Source organism: Triticum urartu, chromosome 1A (assembly GCF_056163025.1).
Source record: "Triticum urartu cultivar PI428250 chromosome 1A, HENAU_Tu73, whole genome shotgun sequence".
Lineage (NCBI taxonomy): Eukaryota > Viridiplantae > Streptophyta > Magnoliopsida > Poales > Poaceae > Triticum > Triticum urartu.
In genome coordinates this window covers 570684138-570709220 of record NC_141873.1, presented here as the reverse complement: position 1 = coordinate 570709220, position 25083 = coordinate 570684138, and the positions used below count along the sequence as shown (strand labels likewise).

At 43.3% G+C, this 25083-nt stretch overlaps 1 protein-coding gene across 1 annotated transcript; it reads left to right on the top strand.

Moving 5' to 3' along the window:
- Positions 1 to 21316: 21316 nt before the first annotated feature.
- Positions 21317 to 24997, top strand: FK (Ergosterol biosynthesis ERG4/ERG24 family). Its single transcript, XM_048694922.1, has 12 exons — positions 21317 to 21582; positions 21721 to 21791; positions 21881 to 21937; positions 22176 to 22267; positions 22418 to 22465; positions 22989 to 23109; positions 23188 to 23234; positions 23393 to 23474; positions 23695 to 23771; positions 23882 to 24001; positions 24516 to 24590; positions 24686 to 24997. The coding sequence occupies exons 1-12, from the start codon at positions 21408 to 21410 to the stop codon at positions 24837 to 24839; spliced, it is 1119 nt and encodes a 372-aa protein (XP_048550879.1). The 5' UTR covers positions 21317 to 21407; the 3' UTR covers positions 24840 to 24997.
- The last annotated feature ends 86 nt before the right edge of the window (positions 24998 to 25083 follow it).

The window sequence follows — 25083 nt, the reverse complement described above, 5'->3', positions numbered from 1 at the left end:
TTCTTTTGAGCTTTCATAAATTTATAGCTCTAGTGCATCTGTTGCATGGCAATCCCTACTCACTCACATTGATATCTATTGATGGGCATCTCCATAGCCCATTGATATGCCTAGTCGATGTGAGACTATCTTCTCCCTTTTTGTATTCTCCACAACCACCATTCTATTCCACCAATAGTGCTATGTCCATGGCTCACGCTCATGTATTGCGTGAAGATTGAAAAAGTTTGAGAACATCAAAAGTATGAAACAATTGCTTGGCTTGTCATCGGGGTTGTGCATGATTTAAATATTTTGTGTGGTGAAGATGGAGCATAGCCAGACTATATGATTTTGTAGGGATGAACTCTCTTTGGCCATGTTATTTTGAGAAGACATAATTGCTTAGTTAGTATGCTTGAAGTATTATTATTTTTATGTCAATATGAACTTTTGTCTTGAATCTTATGGATCTGAATATTCATACCACAAGTAAGAAGAATTACATTGAAATTATGCCAACTAGCATTCCACATCAAAAATTATCTTTTTATCATTTACCTACTCGAGGACAAGCAGGAATTAAGCTTGGGGATGCTTGATACGTCTCCAACGTATCTATAATTTTTGATTGCTCCATGCTATATTATCTACTATTTTAGGCAATATTGGGCTTTATTTTCCACTTTTATATTATTTTTGGGACTAACCTATTAACTAGAGGCCCAGCCTAGATTTGCTGTTTTATGCCTATTTCAGTGTTTCGAAGAAAAGGAATATCAAACGGAGTCGAAACGGAACGAAATCAACTGGAGAAGTTATTTTTGGAACGAAAGCCACCGGATAGACTTGGACTCCACGTCAGGAGATACGGGAGGTGCTCACGAGGGTGGGGGCGCCCTCCCCCCCCCTAGGGCGCGCCCCCCTGCCTCGTGCCCCCCCTTCGGTCCACCGACGTACCTCCTGCACCCATATATACCTACGTAACCTAAAACTTCCAAAAGGACAATAGATCGGGAGTTCCGCTGCCAGAAGCCTCCGTACCCACCGAAAACCAATCTAGACCCGTTCCAGCACCCTGTCGGAGGGGGAAATCCTTCTCCGGTGGCCATCTTCATCATCCCGGTGCTCTCCATGACGAGGAGGGAGTAGTTCTCCCTCGGGGCTGAGGGTATGTACCAGTAGCTATGTGCTTGATCTCTCTCTCTCTCGTGTTCTTGATTTGGCACGATCTTGATGTATCACGAGCTTTGCTATTATAGTTGGATCTTATGTTTCTCCTCCCCCTCTTCTCTCTTATAATGAATCGAGTTTCCCCTTTGAAGTAATCTTATCGGATTGAGTCTTTAAAGATTTGAGAACACTTGATGTATGTCTTGCCGTGGATATCTGTAGTGACAATGGGATATCACGTGATTCAATTGATGTATGTTTTGGTGATCAACTTGCGGGTTCCGCCCATGAACCTATGCATAGGGGTTGGCACACGTTTTCGTCGTGATTCTTCGGTAGAACTTTGGGGCACTCTTTGAGGTCCTTTGTGTTGGTTGAATAGATGAATCTGAGATTGTGTGATGCATATCGTATAATCATGCCCACGGATACTTGAGGTGACATTGGAGTATCTAGGTGACATTAGGGTTTTGGTTGATTTGTATCTTAAGGTGTTATTCTAGTACGAACTCTAGGGCTATTTGTGACACTTATAGGAATAGCCCAACGGATTGATTGGAAAGAATAACTTTAAGGTGTGGTTTCATACCCTACCATAATCTCTTCGTTCATTCTCCGCTATTAGTGATTTTGGAGTGACTCTTTGTTGCATGTTGAGGGATAGTTATGTGATCCAATTATGTTATTATTGTTGAGAGGACTTGCACTAGTGAAAGTATGAACCCTAGGCCTTATTTCCATGCATTGCAATACCGTTTACGCTCACATTTACCATTATTTACCTTGCTGTTTTTATAATTTCAGATTACAAATACCTTTATCTACTATCCATATACCACTTGTATCACCATCTCTTCGTCGAACTAGTGCACCTATACAATTTACCATTATATTTGGTGTGTTGGGGACACAAGAGACTCTTTGTTATTTGGTTGCAGGGTTGCTTGAGAGAGACCATCTTCATCCTACGCCTCCTACGGATTGATAAACCTTAGTTCATCCACTTGAGGGAAATTTGCTACTGTCCTACAAACCTCTGCACTTGGAGGCCCAACAACGTCTACAATAAGAAGGTTGTGTAGTAGACATCAAGTCCCACCACTCATCGCTTATCTCCTCACTTCCTCTTTTCCTTCTTTCCTTGTTTCCTCAATCCCCATCATAAATCCCTACCGCACCGCCTCCTCTCTTACTCTCCCCCATCAAAGGCCACCCTTCTCTCATCAATCAAGGCTCCAGCTGGGGAATTGAGCATCGCCCCTCTCTCAAATGGAGCTTCTCCCAGTGGAAGGGCTTGAGTTGGGCATCAGGGTTGAGCGCCAGGGTTGGGTTGTGCGCCACCAGGAATACGCCACATGCCGATTAGCACTGCTCGCCTCGGACCAAGGAGTGTGTCCCAGCTGGTCAACCCTCGCCAACCACGTCTTCCTCCCGTCCTTAGCAATCTCTCGTCGACCTCACTGGCACAACCACGCCGACGATTGTGTCCCTGATCTCAACTCCGGTAACCTCTCCTCCTGTGCGACACCATGTGGTTTTGCCATTAACATGATGATGTAATACCAATATGATCTGATACACCTATTTGGCATATAATTTGTTTTCACAAGTATTTTCATATACGTTTACATGTGTTATTTAGATAATATGCAAATTAAGTTGAAAAACTTTGGCCTTCTGATTCTTATCCTTCCAAACATGCATGCCAAATACATCAAACTGTCAAAGTACAGCTAACGACAAAATCGTCCATCATGAAAATGGAAGGGAGCAAAACTACCTGATATGCTTCTTTGCCTTGGATGATCAATACAAAAAGTCCTTCTAAACTAATCTCCACCCCCTGAATATTAGCCGGAATGGGCCCCATCCTCCCCCAATCTCCAATCCTATTGGTCGACAATTGATTAGTCTGTTAAACACGTAAACAATCCCTCGTAACTCTATCATTACTCCTAGCAGACCTATATTGCGACATTACAAGTTAAATGAAGTTAAACAAAAAAGAAAGAAACAACTATTGCTAAGATCTGAACTCAAGGCCCGTTGAAGAAATTGTAGCATACTAAGTATAACACCCCAAGTATCCTTCTGTATCTCTACTACTATTAATCTCTACTACTATTAAAAGAGCAAACATGAGTTTCCCTATAGACACACCGCAAAGTACACACAGGAAAACCACGACCGTCCGATCTAGCAAATTAAATCATATCCAACTGCCCACGTTACATCTGTGAGTTCAACGGTTGAGATGAAATGTTCTGCCGGCAGACCTGCACTCGCACAATCATGCCAGACAACCCAACAACCAACGATCGCTACATCTCAGGAGCAAATTACGAGTGGTTTCCTTTTTCCTTTGATGGTGATTAACTGCTGACCCTGCATGCAAGGAAATTAATTAAAACTTGAGACATGGAGCTAGCTATGCATGCAGCCCGTCCAAACATTGCGTAAATTTGTTTTAGATCTCCACACCGCCTTCCACCTGGGCTCCTGGGGTGAGGCCGCTTCCGGTCAAGCTCCTCGACATCGTAGGAAAGTGCCGCACCGATCCCTAGGGATCCTCGCCGAAAGGTACGGCCCACTGATGACGCACCGGTTGGGCATGGTCGTCGTGAATGTCGGCTCCTCCACGGCCACAACCCGCGATCAACGCCGGACACCTGTTGTCGTCCAAGCGGCTTCACGGGGACGCATTGCAGCCGCGGCTGCGGGACGCTGTCCTCAACATGCTCCGACGCGTATCGGAGTTGGCGTCGTCCGGCCTGCCCGTGGAGGCCGGCCATCGTCAGGTGGCCGACGTTCGCGTCCATGATGGACCTGCAGTGCCAGGTCATGTTGTCAGCCAGCCTCAGCTAGCCGGCCTCCCGCATGTTGCACGGCTTCGCGTGGGAGGCCGTGGCGCACTTCCTCGGACACAACATCTTAGACTCCTTCCCTGCGCTCGTGGCAGCCGTCGTCCGGCGCGGCTTTACCACACACTTGGCGGCCTATATGGCATATGCAGCACCTACAACAACAACAACGTCGGCGCCCTCAATGTCCCTCGGCGGTGTTCGCCTCAATTTGCTGGACGCCCTACGCTTCAGTTCCCTCCTTGCATGAGGTCGTCTCGGGAGTGTCCCACGACGGCGCCCTGGACGGCTATGTGTCCAATTCCCGATTCCTTCAGCTATTTTTGTTTCTTTCTTGGATGTCCCATGCCCGCACGACCATCTATTTCCTTCTCGCCCATAGTTGCCAGCACTAATGTATGGTTTGAGAGAAGCAAGGAGTACAAGATTAACCTTTTAAACTTTGCAATATACAGTTTTCATGTGGAGTCCAACTATTAATGCTTTACAAAATGAAAGAACTAGGTAGAAATTCCCTGTGATGCTTAATTGATTACTTATTTCTCTCATTTTTCATCGTGTGCAATATACAGTTTCATGTGTAGTCCAACTGTTAATGTTTTACAAAATGAAAGAACTATGCAGAAATTCCACGTGATGCTTAATTGGTTACTTATTTCTCTCCTTTTTCATTGTATTCTGATTGACAAGATACTCTTGAACCTATGAGAAGAACATCAACTCTTTAGGTGCTGCCATGAAAATAACGACAACTAGCTTTAGACGCAGCATGTGCGTCCTAGAGGGCTCTCTGATATTTCTAACAGTCAAGCATGGTTGCTTTCATGCAATTTGTAGGAACTTGAATTGTGCATGGTAATCAGATGGTGTGGATATTCACGTGCTGTCATATGGCGAGATGAATGCTATTGTCTGATGGAGAACAAGACACTTTATATTGTGGTTGTAGTTATATTTGACCAGTTGACCAAGGTATGTCCACAACCTCATGTGTAATATAAACACATTGATAAGAATCCACTTTGACCACCATTGATAAGATGGTTGCTGCCAACACCATTGTGTATCAAAAGATTTCAGAATAGAAAAATATGGGCCATTTTAGCTCAAGCCGCAGCAAGATGAAGCTCCACCACGGTGGTGTAGACGTGAGTAAAATCTAAAACTCTAGACTTTGTCACTTTGACTCTGTGTACTTGTATATTTGCATGTGGTGCTTATTATTTTGTTCCATCACAGAAAGAGTTTGTAGTATTTATGTTTTTTGTACTAAATAAAGTACTAATTAAGGAGATGACAAGTGAAAATATAATTAATTTTTCATGTTAGTCCCAAGGTGAGAAGAGAAGTAATGTCACTCCTGATTATTTTTTGATCATTTTGGTTAAGGTACAGTGTGGTAATATTTGTTCTAAGCCATTCCTATTAATACACAGTTGGTTTTGTCTAAAAGTCTTTAAAATTTAGTAAAATTTCACAGTGAAAAATATAATTTTGAATTTTGAGCAATCTTGAGCAAGATAATAAAGAACAGAAAAAGTATGTGATCATGTATTCTAATCTAGATTTGAAAAACTTATGGACACCATATTGCATTGACTTGTTTTTTAAGGGAGACGTGTGTTGCACGTGCACACTAACTAGTGAGTAACTATTTGTGTAACCTTAACTACAGAGTGTGAAAATTTTCCTACTACTACCTCCGTCTCGGTGAATAAGTCATTCGCGTAGTTCTAGGTTGACGATTTAACTATCTAAATATGTATTATATGTGACAAAAGATATGTATTAAGAAACTACATCATTGTAGAAATCTAGTGATATACTTTTCATGACATATAACACATATTTAATTCCTCAAATTGATGATCTAGAACCACGTGAGTGACTTATTCACCTAGACGGAGGTAGTACCTAGCTGTGCATGGGGTACTTAATCACGCCTCCAATTGTGGCTTAGCCCTCCCACATAGAAGCTAGTTTAATATTATTTTAGCCTGTTGTTGTAGACTCCGGTAATTAAGCTGAGAGCTGACCCCTGCAACATCAATCATACATGCCCACTTGATATGCATATCAAACTTTTCTACGAGTGACCGATTCATGTACATGTTCACCGACCGTAAACATGTAAAGCACTTATTTTTAGTCCACTTTAGCCAATCACTAGTCAAGTTAATTGATTTTCTTAGAGAAAATGGACCAATACTATTGTGATTTTCTCCCTACCGGTTTATAGGGCTCAATTTCAAAACTCACCAACCAAGGTAGATAGTGAGTGGTGTAATATTTTTTGTAGTTTGCAAAAATACTCAATTGATGCACTCGTTTCCTCAAAAAATTGTCATTACCAATGCATTAATTGTAATGCATGCATGCTTGGCCAATAAATGACAAGGGCCTTTATATGCATTAGTGATTTTTCTTTGAGGAGAGAGGGTTTGTGGTAACTTAGGTAGTTACTGTAACATCACATATTTCAAGGCATAATGAGTCTATAGCCTAATAAATGAACTCTTTCATGATACCACTCATATGTTACTATTCACTATGGAGGTAGTAACATAGACTAGTAACATCGCTACTCTATGTTACTCCCCACTGTGAGCAGTCTTAATCCTCCCATTCAGTGATTTAATGCACCTTTAAATACTTGATGGGAAGCAAAGAGACTTATAAAACGGCAAAAACATAAATCTTGAAATAAGCCCTGAAGGGAGGTAGTATGAGAAAGTGGTGATGACTTTTATTACTGTCAAATGATGGCTTTTATTACTGTCAAATGAAAAGGTGGAACGCAGGATGCCTTCCCCACTATATGATTGTACAACTATTCCTTCTCCTCCCAAAGTCCCAACTCCCATGCATCATTATTTTCCTCCCTCGTTCATATGTAGCATCCCTAGGCATGGTATGCATCGGCAAATCTATAAGATGTGTGTGTTCTACAGCATGTCTCACTAGGATAGTTATATCATGAGGTCTAGACATGACTGTTTCTCTTAGGACGTGATTCTTTAGTTGCTATAGTATACTGTGTAGTTTCTTGAAGGTACAAAGTTAACTCGAGTTAACTTTTTTTTTCTTTCTATCTATTCATCGAGTTAACCTTTTCAACTAGCTCCACTGCCAAAAAATACAGAATTAGGCCGCGACACGACATATCTTGGAAGAACTCGGTCTTTTAAGTTTGAAACATACAATGCCTCTTTGGGCATTGTTTTGGTTGGCAATTTTGAACATGTATTAAAGACCTATCTATCTATGTTTGCATACTCAAAGCACAATCCAATAAAAAATAGAGATACTAAAATATCCCCTATGTCCCAAAAACTTGTCCTTGAAATAGGCTCAAATGAATGTATCTAGATACATGCATCCATTCGAGATTTGAGCGCTTTTTAGGATGGAGTAGAAATTATCGCATCGCATCGCGTGATCCATCCATTAATATAGCTGGTGGAATCTTTACGAATGGGATCGCATCGCATGATCCACCCATAAAATAAAAATCTGAACGACTGAAGCATGCATGTGAGACTAGGAGCAGCAACACATACGGACAGGACGTGGTCGGGTGGCAGAGCTGCACATATTATCTAACCTAATCGTACTTATCTGTCATGCATCTTGTTTGCAAGTTATATAAATAAATAAATAAATAGACATAAATCCTCCCGAGATGCCCCCCGTTTCGCATGGACCACGGCCTTCCTCGAAAATTCACGCAAAAATGTCTACAAATTTTGTTCGAATTCGAGGGACAAAAAAAGGGGAGATTTCAAACTGGCGGAGATGGGCCTCCTATTGACGTCAAAAGGCCAACCTTCACTGCAAATTTGACTCCCAGTTTACTGTGATCCACGGGCTCCCCCAATTTCTTCCGGATTCGTTGCGCTGCTGTCGGCTTCAGAGTGACTAGTCGAGATTAGTGGAGGCCAACCTAGGCCGTCGCCCCCAGCCCATGGGATTTCTTCATACTATTCCTCAGTAGATTATTCAGATAGGGGCCTCTTATATGCTGCTCGCTGCGGCAAGCAGTCGGCATTTCGCACAGAAGCAGCTCGCCTGGGCCGGCCCATGTTGCGGGTGCGCCACGCTCGTGAGGTTAAAATCGCGAAAAGGAAAAATGAGTACCATTGGAATCGAACCCGCGTCTTCCTATTTTATGCTTGCGATGAGCTACTCGCAACAACTAGCTAGTTCTTATGCTGAATTGGCCGCACGAACCTAAAGAAACTAACAGTAGCGACAAAACTTAACATATAAATTCGCAAAATTACGATGAATCAGTCAACGCAAACAGCTAGCCACTATAGTTTCTAAGATTTCTTGTCAAAAAAGGTAGCCCGGCTCATATGAACTATAAGCAATGACAAAGACCTTATTTAATAAATAAATCAAACATGACTTCCTTTTTGGAAAAAGTAAATATTTTATGAAACGCAACCATTTTATAATTTGTGAACAAAAATTTACAAACTAGAACATTGTATGAAAACACGAACTTTTTTGGGGAATAAAAAAGGAACAAAATTGAAACTAGTGTATTAATCCTAAGTGGCAAGAGATTATTCGCAAGAGAATCGCATGCATGGATAACTTTCCTCGGTCAGTTCAGATTCACATATTACACATGGATACCCATCGATAACTAACTATGCACAAATGCATTCCACTGATCTAAGCAAACTACTAAGGATCGCGATGCTGCCGCCGACTGGATTTGTACAACGATGAGTCATTCATCATTCATGCTACAAGAAGGCAAAGTTGTTATCACGTTAGTGACTGTATATACCTCCGCCAGGCTGGACCCTCGAACAGGAAAACACGTCAAAATACTGCCCTTGGTTGCAAACTTGTAATGGTACGTAAGAGAAGGCTATAGACCATGAAGGATGATCGATCAGATAAAAACAAATTCAAATTCTTCTTCGATTAGTGCTTCGGTACCCCCCCCCCCCCCCTCCCCAACAAAACGTAGAAGGGCAGAAGGGTCATACGGAAAAAACGTATACCCACCTGCAGGAGGACTCGATCGATCACACCTGCCGCCCGAGTAGAGGGACTCGATCGATCTGGCCTGCCACCCGAGTAGAGGAAAAAAATACTTGCACGAGGACTCGATCGATCTGGCCTGCCGCACGGCGATCACGCGGCGGCTGATCTGGATCGTCGCGGGTGGGCTGAGGAGTGGAAGACCGCCGTCGCCAGTGGCCGGCCCGGTGTTGGACGTCGCCGTTCTCCGCATTGACGGCCGCCTCTAACCATCCCGATCTCCCATGCCAGCGATTCCAACCCCGTCGTCTCCCACGTCGCGGTCGGCGGTTAGGGAAGTGGCCGGCCACGTCTTGGACAGTTGGACGTCGCCGTCTTCCGCAACGACGCCGCGTCCGTCGCCTGTAACCGTCCGGACGTCTCACGGCGCGTACAACACTCGTCCAAGACGCCGACGTTGACCTAACTCGTCTGCCGCCGCGGATCCGTCAGGTACTCACTGTCCACTTCCGGTTCAGTCCCCACTAGGAATTCATGTGGTCTTCACCTGTGTTCAGATGTACAACGGTGGTGCTGTACTTGCCATTCATCACTAGATGGATGTTGTGTTCAGTTACACTGCACGCTCGCCATTCAGGTGGTGGTTCTAGAGTGGTCTTAATTGTGTTTGGTACCAAGAAAACAAATAAATTCTAGTTCTACATAAATCCTAGTGCTCTCTCTGCTTCAGTTTTGTTTCTTGCACTGGCCAAAGATTGGATCTCTACTAAGTGTTGTGTCCTCCATCGATTGTTGAAAGATGCGAGAGATGGGTTGCCAGCGCAGCGCAAGAGTGATCTTTTTGGTTGGGGTTGGTCTGGGCCTGAGGAGAGAGAACAGTACAGTCAAGTGAGCATAAAATCAGCAGAAGCTGCTCATGTTGCAGCAAATGATCCCTTCTTGTTTGATGAATTGATGAAGTGCCTAGACGGTATAATAGCAAGGAAGAAGATCGCGGAAGAGGAACTCATAGGACGCAGAAGGTGTGCTCTACTTGCAAAGCAGGCAATTCAAGCGGAAGAAGGTGCAGCAGGTATACGTGATGCTGAGAAAGTTTCAACGAAGGGTGCACCTAAGAAAGGCCGGTCAAAGGGTGGCCGTGACGTTACGAAAAATGGTAGACCTAAAGATTTTAGAGAGAAGAAAAGTTGGTTTGGTGTCTGATTTCGTTCCAACCTTGCATGGTGGCCTACGCTGGCCGTGCCCACATGTGTGCACAGTTTGGTGCACTTGCATGTATGCTATGCCGTGCACCATGTGATACCAGCACGGTTTCGGTTTACCGGAGGGGGTTCCAAGTACGTTTCTCTTTCGACTCCGCCAACAAGCCCCAAACTTTTTCCACACGCTGGCATCATCATCGGCATCACGCACGCCAATTTGCATATTTTTCCAACGGTCGATGCATTTTCCACAATTTTCCCGGTGAAAAAGACCTGAAACAGTGGTAGGAGGTGACACAACGTTCATTTGGTGTCTGATTTCGTTCCAACCTTGCATGGTGGCCTACGTTGCCCGTGCCCACATGTGTGCATAGTTTGGTGCACTTGCATGCATGCGATCACGTACACCATGTGCAACCGGCATGGTTTCGGTCTACCGGAGGGGGTTCCGAAGTACTTTTCTTTTTCAACTCTGCCAACTGGCCCCTAACTTTTTCCACACGCTGGCATCACCGTCGGCATCACGCACGACTATTTCCATATTTTTCTGATGGTCGATGCATTTTCTGCGAATTTCCCGGTGAAAAAGACCTAAAACAGTGGCCGGACGTGGCACAACGTTAGTTTGGTGTCCGATTTCGTTAAAACCTTGTGTGGTGGCCTACGTTGCCCATGCCCACATGTGTGCATAGTTTGGTGCACTTGCATGCATGCGATCACGTACACCATGTGCAACCAACACGGTTTCGATCTACTGGATGGGGTTTCGAAGTACTTTCCTTTTTCAACTCCTCCAACTGGCCCCTAACTTTTTCCATACGCTGGCATCACCGTCGGCATCACGCACAACAATTTGCATATTTTTCCAACGGTCGATGCATTTTCTACGAATTTCCCGGTGAAAAAGACCTCAAATAGTGGCCGGACGTGACGCAACGTTAGTTTGGTGTCCGATTTGGTTCAAACATTGCGTGGTCACGTACGTTGCCCGTGCCCACATGTCTGCATAGTTTAGTGCAGTTGCATGCATGCGATCACGTAGACCATGTGCAACCAGCACCATTTTGGTCTACCGGAGGGGGTTTCGAAGTATTTTTCTTTTTCAACTCCGTCAACTGGCCCCAAAAATTTCCACACGCTGCCAACACCGTCGGCATCACGCACGCCAATTTGCATATTATTTCGATGGTCCATGCATTTTCTACGAATTTCCTGATGAAAAAGCCCCGAAACAATGGCCGGACGTGACGCGGCGTTGGTTTGGTGTCCGATTTCGTTCCAACCTTGCGTGGTGGCCTACGTTGGTCGTGCTCACATGTGTGCACAATTTGGTGCGCTTGCATGTATGCCATCACATGCACCATGTGATACAAGCACGGTTTCGGTCTACCGGAGGGGGTTCCAAGTACGTTTTTCTTTCGACTCCGCCAACCGGCCCTAAACTTTTTCGACACGCTGGCATCACCATCGGCATCACGCACGCCAATTTGCATATTTTTCCGACGGTCGATACATTTTCCATAATTTTCCCGATGAAAAAGACCTAAAACAGTGGCCGGACGTGACGCAACGTTCGTTTGGTGTCTGATTTCGTTCCAACCTTGCGTGGTGGCCTACGTTTCCCGTGCCCACATGTCTGCACAGTCTGGTGCAATTGCATGCATGCGATCACGTAGACCATGTGCAACTAGCACCGTTTCGGTCTTCCGAAGGGGGGTTCCGAAGGAGTATTTTTTTTCACCACTGCCAAATGGCCAGAAACTTTTTCCACACGTTCTCATCAACATCGACAGCACGCACGCCAATTTGCATCCTTTTCCGGCACTCGATGGATTTCCTGGGATTTTCCCGGAGAAAAAAACACTAAAACATTGGCTGCACGTGACGCAACGTTTTTTTCATCGATCAAATGCATATAAAACTTTCCATTTCGGCAATGAAGATCTATTTGTACAAAACAAATATTTCAAAAAAAACGTGAAGAAAGAAAATTTCTCGGATTTGGAAAAAATTGAAAAAAAAGGGGAAAAGGAAAGATGCAAGAAGAAAGGGGAGAAAATATGCTAATTTACATAGTTGTCTAGGTGGCGCGGTGGTTGTTGCAATGTCTCATTAAGCAGGGGGTCGCAGGTTCGATCCTCGCTGTAGCGCCCTTTTTTTGCATTATATAGAAACAGATGGGCCGGCCCGTTAGTAGCGAAGGAAAGGGAGGGGGCTGTGCCCCCGTTCGTGAAAACGCCTGTATCGGGCGCAGAAGGCGCCAAATAGGATTTGGCCTTTGTTTCTGTATGAATGTATTCGTCTACGTATAAGACGCAGGTGGGGCGGGCGGCGGGTGGCCTCTTTTTTCAATAAATAGATGATACCCCGTGCGTTGCTGCGGGAATTGGTTGCAAAATATTTCAGTTATATTTGGTTGTATGAAACATGTATATTTAGATTTATAATATGAACCGAAAGTTAAATAAAAACAGATATTCCTAATCATTTGATTATTGTACAGTTGTAGAATCATTATTGAATATAATTTTTATAAAACGACGATTTTTCCCAATGAATGCTAGTTGAAATGGATGTTTTCCCATACATGGTTGCATATGGAGTTGGTATATTCTCATGTTAAAAGAAATATAGGTAACGGTGATCAACTATTTGAATGAGACACGTGCGTTGTTAAGGAGAATTTTTAGTGCATACCATGATAGTTTCGATAAAATAGATGTGATGTGGTAGATCATACACACTCAAAAAGGTGTGTAAGGCGAGAATAGATATGTATATAGGACTGGATAAAATGACCTATCATCAATGAGATATTTACAATAGGACTATATATATTGTAGAAATCACGTAATGCAGTGACAATTGAAAACTTACAAAACATATATAATTTATTGAGTGCTGTGTCGCAATCATGCTTAATTCAATGGGATTTCTCATACTTAAAAATTAGATTTTCCTCATGTGCTAAACTATTAACGTAATGGTCTAGTAACCCCCGCAGCCGAGGACTGTATATGATTGAAACCATAACATCCGAGGCACAATATGGCGATATCGCTAGCTATTCGCTTTACCAGCAAAGAACCATTATTGGTAGTAAAAATGATTTACATACTCACTCATATTAAATTAGTTGGCATACATTCTAGTCGAGATGACCATTTCACCTGCACATCTGATTCCTACCATGCTAGCTTTACAGCTTGAACATCACAGCAGAATTGGATGCAGGTATACCTAATGGACTTACCTGGAACGTGAGGCTCAGACCAATGAGCTCCTCCCGCAGCAGAATACCACAATAATAGTATTACCTTAATTTACATTATTCTCAATAATTTGGCTGAAAAATGGATCATGCTCATAGAGATTATTTTAGGTGAGACTGTGAGAGATCATTTACCTACCTCGTGATTTGTAACGAATTCAACATGCCTTTGATTTATGTACTGTGATAGGTTGGGAGACTTACAATGACACAGCCGTACCATTACCATAGAGATCCTTTGTAGGCGCCAATGCTCGATAGGGCAGCTACCAGCGGTGGCTGATTTGACAGAACGGTAGGCGGTGACAGCCCCCCAATTCTGGCTGTCGTTCTCGTTGTAGATCGCCCAAGTCTGCAACAAAAACTTGTCCCCGGAGGTGCGATGTCTTTGGCCCGTCCTTGCAGCTGCGCTCGACGGCGGCCTCCCTCGTGGTGGTCGAGGACGCCACGGTCACCGTCTTGCGCCTGGATAGCCGCGCGAGCACGGCAGGCTCAATCTTCACATCTACCAGATCGACCAGGCCTACTGGCCACGACCAAGCGCACCTGCTGGAGCTTAGGCAGTAAGTCAATGGTGCCCTGCTTGCGAGGATGTCCTTCAACCGCGCATGTGCCTCAACCTGGTATTGCACACCGCCGGATCATGCTCAACAACCTTCAATGTCAGGCATCGGTGTTGGTCACGCAAATACAATCAGAAAAGTAAGATCGCTCTGCAGGACGAAGAGAAACTATAATCCTACCTATTATATACTATTATGCCAGAAGACGAAGAGAAAGGTGTAGTGGCGAAGTTGAAGATGAAAGGAATTTGCAATCGACCGAAAGAAAACTCTAGATCTGCCTGGTAGATAAAAAAAGCTTTTGTGGAGTTATATGAAGAAAAGAAAACGGCAGGTCGCTTCGATGCCTACTCCACGATTTGTTAGTTTCTTATTTGGATGACATGGCAGATTTGTTAATTAAAAAATGCCCTTTTTATGAGGGCGCACATGCATGGGTGTTACTATTGGAGGGGACCATGCATGGCTGTTACGGTTGGAAAAGTGCAAGAGAATCGCTGATGTGGCATGTGTGATGATGTGGATGGGTTGCATGTTGAGATAAATCAAGTAGTGGGGATGAATCTCTTAGGTATATAGGATATGGCCATCATGCCCCTGATTACGAATGGGTATCGAGCAATCTCGGTCCTTCTTGTGTTTAGGGGGGGGGGGGGGGGGGGGTGTACCGAAGCAAAAGTGTTCTTCTTCACATACCTGGTGCTTGTGCCTCCCCGACCAAGTCCCTCTCCCACCCTCATTGCTCGCCGGTTGTATCCCTGACAGGTCTTTGAGTGAACCTTGTGTGGCAAATAACAACTGTCTAGGAGTTCCCAGTGCCTTCCATGCCTAGCTAGATAGGCCAAAGGAGCAATACTTAGAGGAGAATATGTGGTCTTTTCATCATAGATGATAAATCAAACGTCCTTCTAAAGATATTCGTCAATAGATGCAGACAAGTAAATTAGAATATATTGATTATTCTTCCTCTAGGCCTTTGTGTTTTATAGACTTCAGAGAAGTTGAGATGCATACCTTTCGTAGGTACATTTTTTTAGGGGTAGGAGTGAGGAACGTAGTGAAGCCGAGGAACATTTCGTAGGTACATTTTTTTAGGGGTACATTTCGTAGGTACATAGGAGGTGGAAATAGTAATGATGTGGTAGTTGTGTCTATGATCACAAAATCATATAATTTATGAGAACATGGTGATATAGGTTGAGTTCCTCGTCGGAAGTGGTGGCTTTCACTACGATAAAAATGAGAAGGTCGAATGCAAAATTCCCTTCCCCATTATATGCGCATACAACTACTGTTCTCCTCCCAAAGTCCCAGTCCTTGTAAGGAGGTGTTCGGCATTGTGGTGTATTGTGATAATATAGCTTATCCAAAAAATAATCATAGTTTGGTGTTTCCTTAAACTACTTGTCTCTAATTTCATAGACATTTCTTGCACATCGGATTATCAAATAAGCGCAACATTGAACAGTTTTGAGAAATACATTACTGATGAACCATGCATCCATCCATGTGTGTCGCCACTGAAGCTAATGAAGAGCAATACACCGCAGTCGGTCGATGTGTCATCATTTGCGTACTTTTCCACGTAGTCATGCTGAACATGGCGGTTGATTGATCTGCCATCATGTATGTGTGAGTGAACCTTCTGAGGCAAGTAACAGTTGTCTACAGGTTCCCTATGCCTTCCATGCCTAACTAGATAAGCTAAATGAGGAATACCTAGACGAGAATACATGGTCTTTTTTCTAGATGATAAATTGAATGGTATGTTTCCAGGATCTTTGTCAAATGATGCACCCAGCTAAACTAATATGTTGATTTTTGTTCTACTAGACCATTGCGCTTTATAGAATTCAGAAAAGGGAGATGCGTAACCAACATAGTGGGCCAACAAAAATGAATGATAGTAGGAAATATATGTGGAGCAGTGACAGTGCTACTAAATCCAAGGAACGTTGAGTAGGTACACGGAAGCTGAAAATATTAATGGTGTGGTAGCTCCACAAAAATTATATTTTTTAATGGGAAAATAGTGATAGCAGCCATGGTGGTTGCTATTCTCTCATCTGAAATGATGGTTTTCATTACGGTCAAATGAAAAGGTGGAATGCACAATGCCTTCCCCACTATATGTGTGTACAACTATTCCTTCTCCCAAAGTCCCAACTCCCATGCATCATTATCCCCCCCCCCCCCCTCTCACTATGATAACTATATCATTAGGTCTAGATACGCCTATCTCTCTTACGATGTGATTCTATGGTTGCTATAGTACACTATGTAGTCTCTTGAAGGTTAACTCTAAACTTATTCCATCAAAATTGATACGGCTTTGATACACTTGTCTAACTAGCACTAGTAGAAAACGGAGTTTTAAAACCGGTTCGTAAGGGCCTTTAGTGCCGGTTCCATAACCGGCACTAAAGGGTGGGCACTAAAGCCCCCCCTCCCTTTTAGTACCGGTTCGGCATGAACCGGCGCTAAAGTGCCATCACGTGGCGTGAGCTCGCGCCCTGGTATGGGGGACCTTTAGTACCGGTTGGTGTTACCAACCGGTACTAAAGGTTTTTTTTTGAATTTTTTTTTTGATTTTGATTTTTTCTAAATTATTTAATGATTTAGTCTCTAATCACCTCTCTTAACTGCTCAAGTGTGGATCACTCATTCCAAATCGCCTAACTTCCCGGCCGGTCACCCATCCTCTCACTCCCCCAGCCTGAGCACGCTTAACTTCGGAGTTCTATTCCCCCTACATTCCAAGTCTGCACTTGTTGTTTTCCTGACAAATGTAAGTTGTCAATCCTATTAACCCTCAGCAGTTTAGCTTGAGCATTAGATCACACGTTTCACCGTTTGAGTTTGAAACTATTATTCTGAAAAACAGTAATTATTTAGTAACACTAATATTTCTTAAATAAGTTTGACCATAGTTTGACCACACTTTGACCATAGTTTGACCAGATTTGACCAAAATTCAAAAAATTGAAATAATTATTTAGTAACACTAATATTCTTGAATAATTATGTAGTAACATTAATACTTCTTGAATAAGTAGTTTGACCAGATTTAACCAATTTTTTTTAAAAAAACTGAAATTTGACCATATCTTTTTTTTCCTTTTGGAATTTGAGGATTCTAAAAAATTGCAAACAGGCTGTAGGCGGTCTCCATCGGATGCGGATTTTCGTGCTGAATTTTTTGATATATTATACGTTTTTTTCCGACATCGTATTATAGCCGTTTTACATTTTCCCTACACTTTTTGCAAAACATGTCCAAATTTAAGTTTTCAAATTTTCATAACTAGTAGGTGTAGTAATATAACTACCTCTCGGAGGATTTTATTTTCTGAAGTTTTTATCATTTTCTTTTGATTGTTTCAAAACTGAAATGGTGATACACGGACCGGGGGGGGGGGGGGGGGTAGAGTTTGAAAATAGCCCTATAGTCCCGGTTTGTGTCTCCAACCGGGACTATAGGTTAGACCCCTTTAGTTCCGGTTCATGGCATGAACCGGTTCTAAAGGTTAGCCCTTTAGTACCGGTTTGTGCCACGAACCGGTACTAAAGGTGATCATGGGGCCCCGGCCTGACGCCAGCCTGCCACCACCCCTTTAGCACCGGTTCGTGGCACGAACCGGTACTAAAGGTTCAACACGAATCGGCATTAATGCATAGTCGTTCGAACCGGCACTAATGTGTCTCACATTAGGTCCTTTTTCTACTAGTGTAGCTACTATCAGAATTGATAGTGTTGTGAGGTGATGACTGCCTCGGATTATGCCTCATATACTAGTCATTGCATTTCTTTCTATCTGTTCATCGGGAGGTAAGTCTTTCAACTAGCTCCATTGCCGAAAATACACAATTAGGTTGCCGCGCGACATATCTTGCAAGAACTCAGTTCTTTAAGTTTGGAACATACAATGGTGCTTGGCCACTGTTTTGGTTGACAATTTTGTACATCTATTAAAGACGTATCTACCTATTATTGCATTCTAGATATGGTCTAAAACAGGCTACTCGTGTGAGGTATTCATGACTTAGCTCCACACTGGATAAACTTTATTTTGTTCCCACCAAGGTGAATATGGCTAAACTTTGTTTTGTTCCCACTCCCACCAAGGCGGATATGTCTGTACGTGTGTCCCAACACTAGAATCACCATGTTCATGATGATCTACGTGATATGTGGATGCCATATGTTCAGACATTTTTCGCAGAGAAAGAATATTATATATTTTTGATTGGATTTTTATATGCATGGTCCATACATGCATACCACTAGATACATATAGGACTATGATATTTGGCACACGTGTGCCACATAGCTAAAACTACCACACACCTTCTTTTTCCTCTTTAATTACATGCATAATTGCATTAGAATGAATCATCTTTCTTTCATGGGCATTCATTACTTTAATTACATGCATGCACCAGAAGACAAAAAAGTTGATCTCATCCTAGATTATCCTTATTTCGAAAATTCAAAATGTTTTGTAGCTCAAACCGTCAGTCCGATGCAAAAACCGTTTTGACATAAAAGACTCGTCACGGCGAGATCTTCAAAACTAGATCCCATGTTGGTATGTTCCAACGGATTTTTTTCCAGATCAAAAGTTACCACGCCTCGGCTACATAAGTTATCACACATGTAGTATGCAACTTACCATGGTATTTTCACATAAATTACCGGAGGCATAAACATTGTTCTCACACCTTCTCTACATGCATATGTATGTATGCACTAGAGCATAAAAAAGTCGATGTCCTCTTAGATTCTTCTTATTCTCAAAATTCAAAATGTTTTGTACCTCAAACCATCGATCTGATGCAAAACCGTTTTCACATAAAAGATTCGTCGCCACGAGATCTTCGGAACTATATCCCATGTTGGTACGTATATTCCAACGACTTCTTTTTCTGGGTCAAAAGTTAATATGCCTCGGCTACATAAGTTACCACCCCTGTAGTATGCTATTCACCGTGGTATTTATACATAAGTTAACGGGGTTATATTTTTCAGCAATTTTCCCCCCTTGGTCAAAAGTTACAATGGTGTTTGTACTTAAGTTATCAGGTATGTAATTCGTGCATTACCGTGCTATTATTACATAAGTTATCAGGGGGAGGGGGGTATGTTTTCAACAACTTTTTCTCTCCTTGGTCAAAGTTACCGCGGTATTTGTACGTAAGTTATCAGGTACACGGTTCTTTAATTACCGTGCTATTTTCACATAAGTTATCGGGGGATGTTTTTAACAATCCCACCGCCCTTTGGTCAAAGTTACCGTGATGTTTGTAAGTAACTTATCGGGCATGTGGTTCATATATTACCGTGCTATTTTTACTTAAGTTATCAATGACGTTTTTCAATAATTTCCCCTCCTTGGTTAAAGTTACCGTGGTGTTTGTAAGTAGGTTATCGGATAGGTGGTTCGTATATTACCATGGTATTTTCATATAAGTTACCGGGTATGTTTTTCAACAACGTTTTTCTTTCTTTGGTAAAAGTTACTGCGTTGTTTGTATGTAATTTATCGGGTATGTTTTTCATATATTACCATATTATTTTCACGTAATTTATCAGGGTATGTTTTCAAGAACATTTTCCTAGGGTCCAAAATTACCGTGATATTTGTATGTGAGTTATCAGCTCTTTTGTGTGTATATTATCATGATATTTACACATCAATTACCGGGGTATATTTTCCAACATTTTTTCCCTGGGTCAAAGTTATCGCGATGTTTGTATCTAAGTGTGTGTTTGGTTTGGGAAAGAACAGATAAAATATACAATGGATTTGGTTCTTCACCTCTTGCGAGACTATTTTCAACAACCATGATTTATCATCAACATATAACCCCCTATTTATGAGAAAAATTTCAACCAAAGAGAAGCTGAGTACTCTATTCACCTTAAGAGAGAACAAAATTGATGCTAGATCTGCTGCTGCTGCTTCAAAATTGATGCTAGCATCATTCTATTTTCATCAACATGAGGCTCTTTCCTTCAAGCTACTACTGGCACTTGTAAAAAGCATCATCATCATTCGAAGTAGACGCATGAGCCGGAGCTGAATGGACCAAACAACTGCTGATCTTGGTCCATGTCCGCGACACAGAGACGTGCACTCTTGTAGTTGAATGGATCAATCAAACAACAAGTATGAGAAACTGCTGCTTGCTGAATGGATCTTGGTCCATAGCCGCAACAACTCATCACGTGTGGACGCGGCAGCACCAGCAGCAACAACGTCGGCCGCCGTCGTTGGCCTCTCCGGCTACTGGGTGAGCACCGGACGCCGCTGCCCATCGTCTTCCCGGTTGTGAGCCCCGCACCCGCTACAGCAGCTCGTTAGGCTATCTACCACCGCTTGTCGCGAGTGGCCACAGCAGCAGCACCCGTGCCGGCAGTCGTCGCCCGCCCGCCTTTCCAACCGTGAAACGCGCACTCGCCGCCTCGCTTCTAGCCCTGCTTCAAGGGAGAGCACCGCTGCTCGCCCCACCATGGCCCTCCTCTGCCTTCCCATCACGACCGCCTGAGAAGGAAGTACGCTGAGATGGGGAAGCACGTGAGCGCGGTGGCCGGGACTCGCGTTGACGGCGGTGGCAGCGCTCGGCGGAGTGGATCAACACGGACGACCTCGACCCAGGAAGGGCTGGCAAGCATGTCGAGCTTGGGGGCACGGACTGGCGGCGTGGGCGGGGACCACGAGATTCTGCGCAGGGTAGCAACGCGATAGGTAGGTGGGGATCATGGGTGCCTGGGTGGGTGGGTTTGACGAAGGGATCGCTTTATGAGATCGTGTGGCAGTTTTGCAATCTGCCACACGGTTGCCACATACATATGTCCATACATACAAATCAATATTCACATATTTTACCGATATCAGTGTGCACTTGAGTTGTCTCTCAAACAATAGTTTGGTTACTTGCACAATACACGCGAGGTCTTGGCATCCTTTAAAAACACACATACACATAAGGGCAGACACGGTCGGGGTGGCAGCCAGCGCTGAGTTCCTTGCCATGCATCTTGTTGGCAAGTTATGTAAATAAATCCTCCCGAGGCACCCTACATGAATCACAGTATTTCTATGAAATTATCCAAAATTTTCTGCAAATTTTTGTTCGAATTTGAGGGACGCATTATATATACAAAAAAAAGACCTGCGTTTCAAACAGAGCTGACGGAAATGGGCCTCCTTTGAATTCAAAGGCCCACCTTCACTGGAAATTTGACTCCCAGTTTACTGTGGTCCACGGGCTCCCCCGATTTCCTCCGGATTCGTCGCGCTGCAGTTGGCTTCAGAGTGACTAGCTGAGATCCCCTTTCGCCGCGACGACGGGGATGGACGCGGCGGCCGCCGCCGGCGTGCTCGCGGCGCTGGCGCCCTCCTGGAGCGCGGCGGTGGTGCTGGCCTCCTACCTCGCGTACCTCGCCGCTGCGGGCGCCCTCCTCCCCGGCAAGCTCGTCGCCGGCGCCGTCCTCCCCGACTCCTCCCGCCTCCACTACCGTTGCAATGGTGCCCCTCATCTCTCCCTCTCTCTCTCTCTCTCTCTCTCTCTCTCTCTCTCTCTCTGACGCGCAAAGCGCTTCTCTTTCTTCCGCCGTCTGTCTGTCTGCTCAGCCGACTCTAACCGGCGCGCGCGCGCGTGTGCAGGTCTGCTCTCGCTCCTGCTGCTCCTGGGGCTCTCCGCGCTCGGCGTCTACACGGGCTGGATGACTCCCACGGTGAGATCCACAAAAGTCAACCGCATCCGGGAGAGTCACAAAAAGTTATGCTGAATTGATCGGGGTCGCGATTGTTATTTGCTTTGCAGGTCGTGGCTGACCGTGGGCTCGAGCTGCTGTCGACCACCTTCACTTTCAGTGTCATTGTAGGTGCCACTTCCTACCTCGACATCTTATTTATACAACTATGATGTAAATTTAGACTTGTTGGACACTCATGTCTGAACCCAACTGTCACAAGTTCAGTCATGGTAAAGCCAGATTTGGGTAATAACACTAGTATTGAACTTGAACACCTAATACTATTTGGTAACATCTGGTCACAGGTGGAACAAATCAAATAACATCCTCTCGATTAACTCATGTCATCATGTTCCATTTCAGGTCAGTTTCCTGCTCTATTATACTGGGTTAAGGTCCCGCCATCAAAGTTCTTCATTGAAACCACATGCTACTGGGAGCTTCATAGAAGATTGGTACTTTTGCGCAACTTTATTCACACAAACAGGACCTTTTATTTTCAGAACTCCACTCCTGTTTTCTTGTTTAATGATGTTAGATATCACCTTGTCTATTCCACTCCTGTTTTCCTGTTTAATGATGTTAGGTGCCACTTTGTCTAACAGGTGGTTCGGAGTGCAGCTTAATCCCCATTTCATGAGAGTTGACCTCAAGTACGTTGGCAGTGTCTTCCTTGTTTACTTACGTAATTGTGACACTTGCTGGGAAATTTGGGATGGCATATGATTGCTGTGAAAATTGAGTTATTGGTTTGCTAGTGTAGCTACTCCCATTTATTTGATACTGGTCTTGTTAACCCATTGATAAATTAACAGCAAGTTTTTATTTTCTTGAGATCTCCTGCCTTTAAAACTGACATGCTAGCTTCTATTTTTATATAGATACATAAATACAAATGAATATTTCTTATAGACTGAAGTACAATTGGAAATGAAGTTCGGCATGCTGCATAGCTATTTATTTATTTCTGCATAATTGTTTCCACAGGTCATATCATCCTATTTTGTGGTGGCAATTAGTGTGAATACAAGTTAATGTTGAATATTAACTATATATATTCAGTTTCAAAAACTTTCCCCGCATAACTTTATCACTAAAACAGTAAAAAAAGTATGAATCACAGTAAACTATGGACCTGATCATAAATGTTTTTTCTTCTGTTCATCATGGTTGCAGGTTCTTTTTCATAAGGGCTGGAATGATGGCATGGTTGTTTATCAACCTCTCTTTGCTTGCAAAGAGCTACCTAGCTGGTTCAGTTAACCGTGCAGTCATTCTTTACCAATTCTTTTGTGGGGTATTGAACACTGACAACTACTTATTCGATCATCAACTACTATATCATAAGCGAAAGTAATTATGTTTCTTCATGCAGTGGTATATTATAGATTACTTCATTCATGAAGAATTCATGACCTCCACGTAAGTACATGTTGTTTCTAGTAAATAGATGAAGTAATTGCAATATGCCAGTGTTGTTGCTTATAGACTGCATATGGGGCTTATGGTGGCAAGGATGAAGCTTCATACTTCATTGTTTTTTTTTTCCTTCCTGTGATTCGCTTGACCATTATTTCCAGATGGGACATTATTGCGGAAAGGTTGGGATTCATGCTGGTGTTTGGTGATCTAGTTTTCATTCCTTTTACCTTCACTATTCAGGTATTCCATTTATGGAAAAAGGGTATTATTTGAATTGCTAATATCTACTCATGCCGCTACTGAATATACTTTACTCAGTGCATTATTCCTAAATTTGTTCTCTCAGTTATATGACTATCAAATGTGCAGCTTCCTGTAATAGTATCCCTGTCTCTTGTGTTAAATTATGAAGGTTGTCAAATGAGCTGCTCACCAAGTTTTATGATGTGTTGTTGACCAGGGTTGGTGGCTTCTGAGAAACAAAGTGGAGCTGCCACTTTTGGCTTCCGTTGCTAACTGCATCATTTTCCTTATTGGGTACTCTTTTCCGTGTCCCTCACAAACTCTCCATTGGATTACCTATGCTGTACAATCTGCTTCTTGCATTGTAATATCTTTGACCAAGCCTTGCTTCATTTTGCACACAGCTATCTAGTGTTCAGAGGTGCCAACAAACAGAAACATTTGTTCAAGAAGGACCCTAAAGCTCCTATATGGGGTAAACCTCCCAAAGTTGTTGGGGGAAAACTACTTGTATCTGGCTACTGGTAAGTTCTACATTCATCTCGTGGAACCTGTGCTTGTTTTTCTTCTTTGTCGACTAGTTATCTGTGCACATCTTGTTCTGAACTGTGTAATGCTGGCTATTTTAGCAGCATCTTGTACTGCAATTGATCTCTTTCTGTTTAATAGAGTGTAAACAAAATAGAGCCCGCATACACTTTTTTCTTCTTCTGAATATTTAGCCGGTCCTGTTTAGTCGGCTGAAGAAAAATGTGAGGGAAGCACATGTAGGTAGGTAGTAAGTAGGTAAACAGTCAACACAAATGTGATTCATACTAGTTAGAACACTGCGCGCCTGCCTACCTAAATGATGTTCGCGACAGATTTATGCAACCATTGCACTTGACTGAACAGCAGTAGTTTTCTAGACATGTGAAGTTTTTCAAACCTTGGATGTCCCCTTGTCTCTTGGGAGTAATCATGCATGCTAACTGCTGCTGTCCTGAATGTAAAAAAACTAAAAGAACAAGTCCTTTGTCTCTTTGTCGTTGCGTGTAGGGGCATTGCAAGGCACTGCAATTACCTTGGAGATCTGCTTCTGGCACTCTCATTCAGCTTGCCTTGTGGAGCCAGGTGAGAGATACCCTTCCTGTGGCTTAAGATCAGTCATCTCAATCCTGTCAAGCATGTATGTAACCTTGTATGTAACCCATAATTTTTTTCTGCAGCTCTGTGATCCCGTACTTCTACCCGACCTACCTGCTGATCCTGCTGATATGGAGGGAGAGAAGAGACGAGGCGAGGTGCTCGGAGAAGTACAAGGACATCTGGGCAGAGTACTGCAAGCTTGTGCCCTGGAGGATTCTACCTTACGTGTACTGATTAGCTAAAGAACCAGAAGGCTATGTTGTATTGTTATTGTAGACCATGATGATCATGCAGAACTAAATGGTATGTTCTTCCGTACATTGTTCTTTGATACCCAGTTTTGAACAGAATACTCTAGGAAAATTGCAGAAAGTTTGCGGTTTCTTTTTCCAGCACACTTGGTCGAATTACTAGGGCACCTGAGCTAGATAGGTGTTTGTAGAACCATGTCCGAACTTTAAAACCATCAGGCTGCTTG